A 12,306-nucleotide genomic window follows, 5' to 3' on the forward strand; every position below is an offset into this window, starting at 1 on the left:
GCCCAGCGCTGCCGGCGCCACCGACATCCCGGCCGGTGTTTTGCACCGAAGTTCCCTCCCTGCCAGCTGCTCCGTCGCAGCAGCCTGAGCTCCTGCACCGCTGCAGGGCTCTGCCCGGGGACGTGGGTTGCTGAGGCCCGTCTGCTGGGCTAAACCCCCCTGGCTGGCAGCTGCTGAGGGCTTCTGCTCTTAGAAGTGGTATGGGGAACTGAGGAGGCCTTGGCCCGACTCCGGAGGACTGTTCTGGTGTTGGGGCCTCAGCTCTGCAAAGCTGTGGGGCTGAGCCCTGCCTGGGAGTGGGGTGACAGAGGAGCAGCTGGAGGCTGGCTCAGGAGCCTGCATTCAAGATGTATACAGACTCAAGAATGCTGCAGGGAAAACCGGGGGTCTTTTTGATGCTGTTGGTGTTTTTTTTGCTTTATTTTAATTGGGGGATTGGTTTGGGTGGGGTGGCTTTCTTAATATTATCTTGCTAGGAAAAAGGTTTTCAATATATATTGATTAAGAGTTTCTTGGATATTTTTTCAGTCCCCACCAGGGAAAGTAACAGCTGCAGTGATGGCTGCTATCGATGCTGGGTACCGTCATTTTGACTGTGCCTATGTGTACCAAAATGAAAATGAAGTTGGGGATGGGATCCAGCAAAAAATCAAGGAAGGTGTTGTGAAACGAGAGGACCTCTTCATTGTCAGTAAGGTATGGATCTGGCAGTATAGGATCCCAGGAGACACCTGTTTTTTCATAGTAACCCCATAGTTTACTTTCCTACTCTGTGGTGCAGCATAGAACAATTCAGAACATCACTTAGGCCACTCCTGAGACAAGCTTCCTACTTTACCTCATCCTGTATGGAGAATTATGCAGGGTATGTACCACTGACATGGGTGATGCTTTGAACTTTTCCCTGGCATGAAGTTGTGCTGCCCTTTTCCATGCAGTATCTGACCTTCTAGTAGGTGGGTTTTAAATGAATTCTTAATAAATGGAACCAGACTGCTGTCTGCCATGACACCATTCAGTCATCTGTGCTGCCACTGCACGTACCACCCTCAGTATCATGGGCCAGCCTTGCTCACAGAGCAAGCCCCGTTTGAAGATCAGTAGGATGACCTAGTTCCACATCACCCTCCAAATGGGACAGGCGCTCTCCTGAACAGGACAGAAGGGTTCCAAGAGGTTTAACCTCAGAAGTCACACTGTGCCTTGGCTTTTTGTCTCTAGTTATGGTGCACGTTTCATGACAAGCCTCTGGTGAAGGGAGCGTGCCAGAAGACTCTTGCTGCCCTGAAACTGGATTACCTGGATCTCTACCTCATCCACTGGCCTCTTGGGTTCAAGGTACAGTAACAGCAACGCTCTTGGCTTTGTCTGTTGTGATTGGCAGTTTTGAAGAACTATATGGCTTTACAGCCTAGTAATTGTCCCAACCTACACAGATCATCACGTGTCTATTGCGGACCAGCACTGCTGTGGTGCTCAGCTTTACTCTGGCCATGTGAGCCAGGCTGTTGATCCCTACCTCTGAGATTCCTGCTTGCACAGCATCCTCTGCTCTTTTGGTCATGGAAGAGGTAGACCTTGAAGTAGGGGCAGGTTTTCCTGCTGCAAGCATGTTATATTGCTCTCCTTTTGATTATTGCCTGTGTTGTCTTCTACAAATCCAAAGTATGCTCAACTGACAATGATGTGGTTCCCTCTTTGTGGGAAGGAGGGCTGTGCTTTGCTGCCTGACAGAAATTCTTTCCTCTGCATGTTACAGAATCACAGAGCAAAAGAAAATGCTTCTGTTTTCCATTTCTGTCTTTAATCACTGAGTCCTTTAATACAGTACAGATTGAACTGACCTTTGCTGTAGGAGCCTTAGTGTTCCATAGACCTTGGATTTCAAAGGGTGAAGCTTTTTAGTTCTTAACTCTTTTACTGACTGCATGCAAAGGAACTGATGTCTCAGTTTGAATATTTCTAAGCTTAGTCTTTCTGTTAGAGCCTAATCAAAATCTTCTTTCTACTTCTTGCTTCTGAGAGATTAATTGCTTTTCATAGCATATGTATTTTTAAAATCAGTTTCGTATGGAAAGAACTAGCAAAGTGAAAATGTGTTGTAGTGTAATAATACATCAATAGAAAACAACTGGGTTTGATACCTGACATGTAGTCCTAACTGGGACACAGGCTGTTTTAACATTCCCTATGCCAGGAACTTAAACAATGAGCCTCCCTGTGAAAGACCTGTCAGCAGATCTGGTCCAATATAGACTGAACATGTTCCAGATCCTAAGTGGGTCCTTATTACATGTTTTAATAAAACACTCCATTATGTCCATGTAAGAGCTGTGTATTTTTGTAATACGGAAAGTAAACTTGTAAACTGGCTATAATTCTACATGTGGAGAGTTACGTTTTCCCCATATATATTGGTGAACCAGAGAACATTGAGTCCAGCAGAAGTACCTGTCCTTATTGGGATGGCTCCTCACAAAAATACCATAATCCCATGTGAAAGCAAAAGAAACGACTGAAGACTGTAGATAATAAATATTAATATTATCTAATCCATGTGTAGATAGTAAGTATTAGTATGTCCTGCAGTAGGAGTTTGTGGTATCATGGTCTTCAGCTGGTGTTAGCCAGACTTCCCACCAAAGAGTGTTTCAAGCATTTTCTTTGTCACTGACAGGCAGGGGAGGAGCTGTTTCCCACAGATGACAAAGGCATGTCAATACCCAGCAACACAGATATTCTACATACATGGGAGGTAAGTTCAGCCACAGCGGGAGAATCGTGTCTTCTGTCTTTGGCAGTCTTTTCCATGTTTTCATTACCTTCAGCAGTCTAAATTGTCTCATGTATGCAGAACTACTTGGAAGGAGTCACTGGTACAATAGTGGATTGTTGGGTATCATCTTCTACTTCTAACTTGCTGTGAATTTCCACAGTCTCAAAGAATGAGTCTTTGAGCTTTGGTGAAATGTGAGACATAGCACAGATATACTAGTGCTCTGTTTTTTTTCCCTCAAACTTGAACTCTGAAAACTTAAATGCTTATTTTGTGCTTCATGTGAAGGAAATAAGCCATGTCAGGAAGAACGTGTTCTTCAGGTCCTGCCACGTATACTAGATGTTGACTTTGCGCTTCTTTCTGTTAGGCCATGGAAGAGCTGGTGGATGCTGGTCTGGTAAAAGCCATTGGTATCTCCAACTTTAACCATGAGCAGATTGAAAGAATCTTGAACAAGCCAGGACTGAAATACAAGCCTGCAAATAATCAGGTAAGCTGCAAAGTGACTGCAGGTGAATGTTTGGGTGTTGGTTTTTCTAAAGAATTCTTAAGATCTTACTATGGAATAAGGTTATAGAAAGAGAATGGAGTAGATGCAGCATGTTCTCTCAGTCCCACCCTTTGACTACTTCTGGATGTACAAGGTGCTGTTTTTTATGGACTTTCTGCACTACTGCTTGGAAATCTAGCAAGGAGCAGCTCCAGAATCCCCTTTTTTGGAAGGGGGGGAGTAGAACTCAGATAAGCTTTAAAACTACCTTGAAGTAGAGTAAAACTTGGTGTGTGTGTGTATATATATGAGAACCTAACAGAATTGGATGACCTTTTTGCAACTCTTCAGTGGAGAGGCCTGTTGGTGATGACTGAGGGAACTGAAGAGGAACACGCTTTATGGACTGATTACAGACTTAATGAGGGTTAGGAGGAAGGAGGAAATGGAGTTGCAAGGTAGGCCATAGAGTAGAAGTGTCCAGGTATATAGGCAGCACTTGAATAAAATCTTAGGAAAATTCAGATGGCAGGAGACCTTGGGAGATAATCTGCTGTAATTCACAGCTCAGAACAGCATCAGCCGTGAGATCAGACCAGGTTGCTCAGGGCTTTATCCATTTTGAAAACCTGCAAGGATGGAGACAGCACAGCCTTTCTAGGCAGTGTGCTCCACTGCCTGACCCACTGCCTGGGGTGTATGGGGGAGGGAGGGAGTTTTCCTGTATCCAGTCTCAACCTCTGTTGTCGCAACTTATGCGTGTTGTCTCTTGTCCTCCCACCATGCACCACTGAAGAGCTTGGCTTGTGTTTGGATGACCTTCTTTAGGTATTGAAAAGCTGCTACTAGGAGACCTGATGCTTTCCCTTCTCCAAGCTGAAAAACCCCAGCTCCCTCAGCCTTTCCCAATACAGCAGGTTTTCCAGCCCCTAGCCATCCTGGTGGCCCTCTACTGAATTCATGACCGTCTGTCAATCTTTCCTCTACTGAGGGGGCTGGGAAGGGGGAAAACTGGTTTTATAAAGATGGTCTAACAAGTGCAGAGTAGAGGCAGATGGTCACGTCCCACAATTTACTGGCTGTGTTCCTGCTGCCAGGGCTCGCTACTGGCTCATACGCAGCTCAGCCTACTATGGCCCCCAGGTCATTTCTAGCAGTGTTGCTTTGCAGGCAGGCTCCAGCCTGTGTTATTGCCAGGGGCTTCTCCTTCCCAGGTGCAGGGCCTTGTATGCAGCCTTGTTGAATTTCGTAAGGTTTTTGTTGGCCTGTTCTTCCTGCCTGAGTGGGTCCCTCTGAAGTGGCAGCCCTGCCCTTGAGTGTATCGACTGGTCCTCCCCCAGTTTGGCATCACCTGCAAACTCGATAAGGTTATAGGCTGGCGCAAGTTGTTGAAGAGGACAGGTCCCAGGATAGACCCCTGTGGGGTCTATCTAGACTTGTCCTTGATTGTTATGGCATTTGAAGGACTGCAGTTTCAGTTATTGATACCTGATTACAAGAACTGGTTAATTTATTGTGGTAGCTTGAGCATATGTACTGAAAAGAGATTTTAACACCTTTTTTTCAGAAAGCTAATAAGATTGTTCTCTGGAAGTCTGCTCAACATAAAACTGAAATATTCTGACAAGTGCAAAATTCATAATTCTCTATTGCGTATTTTCATTATCAGTCCCAATGTACTTCTGGGATACTTAGTAGAAGCCTTAAGATACCTTTCAACATCCGCCACACCTCATTGCCACTATCACTGTAGTTGATAATTACTTGTCTCTTGCATAGAGGTCACTGCCTTTGATTCTCTCACGCTTGCAAATGTTCTCAAGCTCTGATTACTATAATCAAGTTAAGCTCAGAGCAATGGATCTTGGTCTCTGCCCTTCAAAACTTACTGTTTCTGAAGAAATGCTTGCAAGCCTGAAAAAGCTTGTCCATTACTAACTTACCAGTTGGCCTAATAGTGGTAGTGCTTCCTGCAAACACTTTCTCTATGCAGATGTTTCATGTGTAATCCAGTAATTCCCTGTACTTGGTGTCATTCCCATTCTTAATTTGAATGCAGTCAGTATGCACATTGGTTTCATTCATGGTGAGAAATTAATTTGGCAAGGTAGTAATTACATTACAGTGATACTAGTACTTAGTTCAGTAAGGAAATCTGACTCTAAGTACTTGATCATTATCACACAGTGTGGATTGCAATAGCTTAAGATACTTGTTTAAATGTGCATCATAGGCTTTTCACTCTGGTCCAAACATAAGACTAGATAATGTAGCTCAGAAGTTTTTCAACCTGAGTGCCAGTGGATGGGTAAGGATGACTTTGCCTTGCTTATATTGCCTAAATTCTACCTATTGAATAGTTGAGAAAACAACCAGGTGGTCTGTGACTCTTGAGTAGCTGTGTTTCTGGAGCTGCTGAAGCAAAATAAATATGTATAATCTGTCCCAAAAACTGAGTTATGTCTCATGTCTAATATTCTAACATGCCCCAGAAGGGAAACAGCCGTGCAGGCTTCTGATAACAGCGAGCAGCTAGAACCACAAATAAAGCACTCGAGGCTGTAAACTGATCCCATGTTTTGCACTCTCTTGCTCCACCTGCCAGTAGCACAAGTTTCCAGCGACTTCCCTCAGAACACGGCAGCGGGCTCCAGAAGGCTCGAATGACAGTGTAGTCAAAAAGGTTCTTGATGTTGCCTGCTGAAAGAAAAGTAGTGCTCCCTGGTGTGGAACCATCCTGAAAGTCCATCTATGCAAAGCATCAAACAGTCATGTTCATTCACTGCCTCCTGACACTTGAATAATTCCTGTTCTATACTGCATATCTGGGCATTAGTTTGCCAGAATACAGATCCACTGTTAAAGAGTCTGTATTCTGTTATGTAGGTATTCTTATGGAAATTCATGGTAAGCACACATGCATTTATAAAAAGTCTATAATGGACAGTTAGCTGAAGGTCTAAAATCTGTAGCAGTTAGCCATTCTCACTATTTGCAGTCTGGAGGTATTCAGCGTGAGTATTGACACAAAGCAAATAAAAACAAATGAAACAATACTGATATTGAAGTTAATATGGTAGTTGTTTAAAAAAAATGGTGTATTTAATTAGGGATGAAAAGACAACTTTGTACTTACTGGTCTGCTATTGTTATGATTTTACAGTTCTCTTGTGTGTGCATTTTACTGAACTGTCCCATTTAAGCAATTACGTAGCTGGTGGTCCCATATGTTGGAGATCATATGGATCAGCAAAGTTTTAAGGAGTGGTGTAACAGTCCTTGGACCCTTCACTGCAAGGAGAACTACTACTATTAGTAGAAAGGGGGTGGGGACATACAGAAAGGCTGTGTGCTATCGCACAGAGACTGTAAGTTAGAACAAAAATCAGCCTTTGATTTGATTTAAAAACTAATCCCTGGAACATGTTAAAGCAGTTAAATCACTGTCAATCTTTGTACTCTTATGTTGACAGGTTGAATGTCATCCATACCTTACCCAGGAGAAGCTGATCAAGTACTGTCAATCCAAAGGGATTGCTGTGACAGCATACAGTCCGCTTGGCTCTCCTGACAGACCATGGTAAGATTGCTTTGTGCTTTGCAAGGGAGCTGGCAGGGATTATGCTTGAAACCTTGAGACTACAAGTGCACCGTTAATTATTCATCCAGATATAGATCTCAGCTACAATGGATCTATGGAGGTTTCTTGCCACTGATCATCTTTCCTTTGTGTAGGGCGAAGCCAGAGGATCCTTCCCTTCTGGATGACCCCAAGATCAAAGAGATTGCAGCCAAGCACAACAAAACTCCAGCACAGGTAGGTATGTGCCAGACAGTGGGTACCCCTTCCTGTAACACAGCATAAAGGACAGCTATGACAATGTAAAGAATAGGCTGGCTCTTCATTCCCTGTCAACTGTGGTGCTCTTCTGTGGTGATAAATAGTAATGCAGGTTTGTTTACTATGTGGTCTTCAATGCATGCTTGTAAGGGCTCTTTGATGGTTGACAAGAAACGTTTTCCTGACCCGTCCTCAGATGCTGTCATGTTTCAGTCTTCCCATCTCAAGTCCTGTTGCAGAAAAGTGAACCCTTCCTTGTATAGCCTACTAAAAATCTAGGTAGGAAAGAAAAGAACTGAGTGTCACTAAACTGAATGGGAAAGGAGGCCTTCTATGTGGGGCTCCACCGCTTCTGTATTTGCACTCCACAAAGTGCTGCTTAGAATTCAGGTATGATTTGAAATGCAGCTGTGCAGAAATGGGTTAATTCTGCTGAATTGTATAGTTTACAGCAAACAACTGTCGGAACAGGCTCTGCTTGCCATAGAACAAAAGCTGTCCTCTCCCTGACTCAGTGATATGCCTCTTGCAGGTTCTCATTCGGTTCCACATCCAGAGAAATGTGATTGTGATTCCCAAGTCTGTTACACCACAGCGCATTGTGGAGAACTTCAAGGTGAGTCATTACGAGTGACCTGGGTGCATGGCACGTTCAGGGATGACATGGCTTCTCCCTGCAGAGCAAGCATCGATCCTTTCTCATCTTTCTTAAGTCCTCCTCAGGCAAGAGAACTGGGCTTTTTCTCTCTGTATGTTTACTTTCGGTCAACTGAGGGCTAAACTTAAGGTTACAGTTGGAGAGCAGGAGTGAACAAAGCTTTTGGAAACAGTATGCTGATAATCTTAGCAGTCATGTTATGTGATGCTTCCTCTTCTATGTCATGTGGATGAATCGGCTGACAGAGCTTGCTTGGGGCCTGAGTGCAGTAGCACACCACAAAAGGCTTATGTAGAGCAAGCACTGGTGTCCATAAACCATGTCACTGCTCTTGATTCAGTGATCCTTGACTGAAACCAGTATTAGGATTTTGGAAGATGTTTAGTTGCATTAGATGGAATATGAAAGTCTTGTAGATGTTCCTTTGGAATAGGACAGAAAGATCTATCTTTCACAAATGGAGGATTGAGGCATTCTTCACACTAAGTGCTCTCCAAGCTCCTTAAAACAACTGGCACATGTAACTGCAACTTGAGGTTTTTTAATTCCGCCCTCTCCCTGCTCATCTCCCTCCCCAACTCCAGCTAGTGTAGTCTCAGAAATCCAGAGAGCTGTCTTTTTCCTTTCCCTCCTTCATGAAGCAGTTGTTTCTTCTAACAAGCACCCTTACACTGTGGACTTGTTCTTTAATTTTGTGAATTTTGCTTACAATCTTTGATTTGTTCAGAGGGGTGATTTCTAGCTGTTTCTCTTTTAGGTGTTCGACTTTGAATTGACTAAAGAGGAGATGGCAACTATTCTCAGCTTTAATAGAAACTGGAGAGTCTGTGCCATGAGCACGTAAGTGGCAGTGTTGTCTTTTTCAAGCTGTTATCAGTATGTCATAGTTTAGTATGTGAAGTTATAGATACCAGGCTGGGTTGAAATTCAGGATATGCAAACTCAATTTCTAAAGGGGTCATCCTCAAAGTGACTTTTCAGAGTAAGATTTTAAATGTTCATGTTATGAACCAAATCATGATGAGCATAAAGCAAACTTCATGTTCATCTTCCGTTCAGTCTCCAAGAAACTTTTTTGTAGCTGGAATTGCGACAGGAGGCTTCTTACTCATAATTTTTATTTTGTCCATATTGGAGAAATGAGCGTGATGCAGACTCAAATCCTTGGATTAATTTTGTTCGTGGAATTTATTTTGTCTTTCTGCCGTAACCCTTAGGTATGTAGTAAAAACTGACTGTATGTTCTTCAGGAGTGGTTGGAAAAGTGGGTGAATATTCAAAAAGTAATGTAAAGATTTGCAACTTGGAAGCCTAAAGCCAGATATGCAGCCCTTCTGTTGTTGGAAGGCTGCAAAAAAGGTCGTCTTGGCAGTAAACAGTGAAACCTTGAATTGGTTGTCTATGAAGCACCTAGGTCACATCGCCTGAAATGGTCAGAGCCCAAACAACAGAAGGTGCTCAGGAATCTTTCTGTTTACAAATGCAGCATGTCACCAAGGAAGACAGAAACAAATTGACTCTGCTTTTCAGGAGTTCAGCTCCTCCCTTGGTGGCTCTTTAGAGTGGTTACAGCTGCATATAGTATTTTTCGGACATGAAATAATCTTTCCTCTTTGATTTCCTCCAGGTGCAAAACTCACAAGGACTACCCTTTCAATGCAGAATACTGAAGATGGTTTCCTGCCTTCCTCCAGGCTTCTCAGATATGCTTCTGCTGTTGCCTATGAGTTGTCTACGTAGCTTTATCACTGCATCAAACCCCCTTTTTTCTTTTTCCCCCACAAAGATGCAGTATATGTACTCGGTGACTTTGTGTTGTTTTCTCTTTTTTGAAGAAGGAAATGCTAAAATGGTTCTGAAGAGCACACTGTGTGGACTAGTAGATTGTCTTTGACAAACTGCATGTCTGGAACTGGTAAGCAGAAAACATTGAGAAAGTTTGAACTAGCGGTCACTTTTATTTTGGAATACTGTGAATTGGAGCTAGTGACTATTGTTGTCTGGAAGGACCAGGATATGGCAGACTTTACATAATTAATGTGAGGTCTGCTTTTTTCCGATTACTTTTGGGATTGGTTTTGTTTCTTTTTGTAACACTCCATGCTTTTTTTTTCTCTCTAATTGGAAGTACAAGTTGATTTCTAAATACAGCAGTTTCTACATGGGTAGCTCTTTGAAAAGTGTATAGGTCCTGGTTTCTTGGTGATATAAAAGCTGTTTTGCTTATAATAAAATATAGTTTCATTACTATGTGTAATGAGATGGTTATTTCAGCAATGCTCTAATGGTAGTAACCCTGGAGTAGCTGTATCATATCAGCTGTCTCTAGAGATTACACAAAAGCAAGGAAAATTACTGTCCCCCAAGAAATCATCTGATGTTGATGTTAACTTCTTACATTTTTCCTGCTAGCTATCTGCTGTTGTCATGCTAGTGCACATGTAGAACACCTGAGTGTGATGAACCTGTGGTCATTGATGTACACTGTAATGTACCTGTGGCCATTGATGAGTCTACTTGAGCCTCTCTTTAGAGAGCTGTTTTGATATGTCTGACAGCTAATATACTAATGTTTAAATTGGTCTTTATTTTACTGAAGTGATACTATATTTGGCAAGTAGAAAACTTACTCAATTGAAGACATTAAGCCTGCTCAGAATCCTATGGGAGTGTTTAATAAGTAAGCAGTAGAAAACTTGCTCTTTCCAAGCAAGCAGCACATGATGCAGGGAAGACTGCTGTGCTTGTACAAGCAACCATTTGCAAATAAAGTAAAAATGGGTTTCTAAAACTTCTGTGTCATGAGCTAGCAGATCAGAAACTTACTCCTTTGTTCTGGGAGGACAGAAAAGTAGGCTTATACCCAAATTTTGACATTTGAGGTGTGTTTGTTCCTTGGGTTTTTTATGGTTTTCACAATACTTGCAGGTAATGGTTTTAAAGTTGTTGCCTTCTGAGAGCTGCTTAAGACTATTCCGAAAATGCATTTGGGCACTTGGAAAAACAGTGGTTAGTGTTGGGGTGATTTTCTTGTGTGTTCTTGTGAATTTTTTTCCGAAGGTCTGAGTTGGTCTAGAGTGTGAACTGTCCTCTGAAGGAGGCTGTGTAGGCCTGGCAGAAAGAGGGTTCTTTCTGAACAGATGAAAGAAAGGAGACACTAGAACTACTAATGCATAACCACTCCTAAATGGTAAACGTAAAGTAGGATTCTGATTCCATATCTGCATAGCATAACATACCTTAAAGGGAACTTGGCTATGTTAAAATGCACTGTGAATGCAGTCCTCAAACTATTTGCGAAGTAGGTGGTTTGTTTCCTGGTACTGATAAAAAGGTGCTAAGGAATCATACTAATGTAAAATTTTTCTTTCTGATAAATACTAACCATTATGTTGAGAAAACAGATTTTTGTTATCTTCAAATGCTTCTTTTAAAACTTTCCACTATTGCTGAGGCCAGACTTCACACGCAACACATTTTTGGTCAGAATAATTTACAATAGGCTGAACAGACAAGATTGAGTTAACTTACAATACAAGGAGGAGGGAGGAAAGAATCAGTGTCTGACTCTAAGCGTTATTCTCCTCTACTGCTGATTCTCCTGACATAAATTGACTGTAATCACCTTAAATTCTGGGCTTAAAAGCAAATACAAAAAGCTTCAGCTCTGCAGGTGTTTTTGTGTATCTATAACGTGATAAATAAAAGCCCAAAGGCATCTAAAAAAAGCAGAACAGCTAATGTCCTTAGATTAGTCTGAGCTGTGACAGAAAACTGTTTGGGGCAATGTTGCCTTTCTTGGAAATAACACTTTTGTGACAAGTGTGTTCTGGCAAGAAGTTACATTGAGGGTCAGGGTTTCCAAAATAGTACATCAGGTTCTGTTAATTTCCTCTGTTTTCATTTCACTGTAACTTTATGAAAGTTTGTACCTGAAATTTTCCATTCTCAGAGTAGGAATTTTACTGGGGAAGACTTTCAGACAGACTGCTCCACAGCAGAAGAAAGACTAGCTAGCAGTCAGGGTGGAGTGGTATTGTTACAGGCGCTCTCTGTATTTTGCTGGATGACTTAGCGGGAAAGAATTTGGAAAGGGTCGTTCTGGGACATAGTGCAGCACTTAACCGGCAGAGGGCTTGGATGCTTGGTGAAGTATGAGAGTGGGAATAGAGCAAGAACAGAGAAGCACCTGAGTGAAGGGACAAAGATGCATAAGCTTGAACAGAAAGCAGGCTGTTGTCACAAAGGATGAGGAGTGGGAAGGCAGTGAGTGATAGAAAACCCTGTCACCTATAATGATTTTGGATTGCTTCTTCAAGGCCAGATATAATTAAATAAGGCTGAGATAGAAGAAGAGCCAGTCTTCTAGACTGCAGCCAAGTCTTCATTTAATCTAGGTTGATCTGGGGATTGTTACAGTAAAATAAATGTCTGTTGTACCCCCGTACTTGTGCCACACTCTCTGCCTGCAAGGGTAGAGATTTCCTTTCATCTTCTAAAAGGTAAAGTGGAAAGATCAAAGAATTAGATATCCGGAG

General features: G+C 42.4%; 1 protein-coding gene across 1 annotated transcript in view; it reads left to right on the forward strand.

Annotated features, from left to right (window-relative positions):
• Positions 1–10,020, forward strand: part of LOC103924491 (aldose reductase-like) — a 28,044-nt gene extending 18,024 nt beyond the window's left edge. Inside the window, exons 3-11 of the mRNA XM_009333020.1 lie at positions 529–696; positions 1,222–1,338; positions 2,678–2,755; positions 3,147–3,269; positions 6,743–6,849; positions 7,005–7,086; positions 7,643–7,726; positions 8,526–8,608; positions 9,396–10,020. Coding sequence (XP_009331295.1) covers positions 529–696; positions 1,222–1,338; positions 2,678–2,755; positions 3,147–3,269; positions 6,743–6,849; positions 7,005–7,086; positions 7,643–7,726; positions 8,526–8,608; positions 9,396–9,438 — 885 coding nt within the window. The 3' untranslated portion in view covers positions 9,439–10,020. The remainder of the gene's footprint in view (positions 1–528; positions 697–1,221; positions 1,339–2,677; positions 2,756–3,146; positions 3,270–6,742; positions 6,850–7,004; positions 7,087–7,642; positions 7,727–8,525; positions 8,609–9,395) is intronic.
• The last annotated feature ends 2,286 nt before the right edge of the window (positions 10,021–12,306 follow it).

Source organism: Pygoscelis adeliae, unplaced genomic scaffold (assembly GCF_000699105.1).
Source record: "Pygoscelis adeliae isolate BGI_AS28 unplaced genomic scaffold, ASM69910v1 Scaffold38, whole genome shotgun sequence".
Lineage (NCBI taxonomy): Eukaryota > Metazoa > Chordata > Aves > Sphenisciformes > Spheniscidae > Pygoscelis > Pygoscelis adeliae.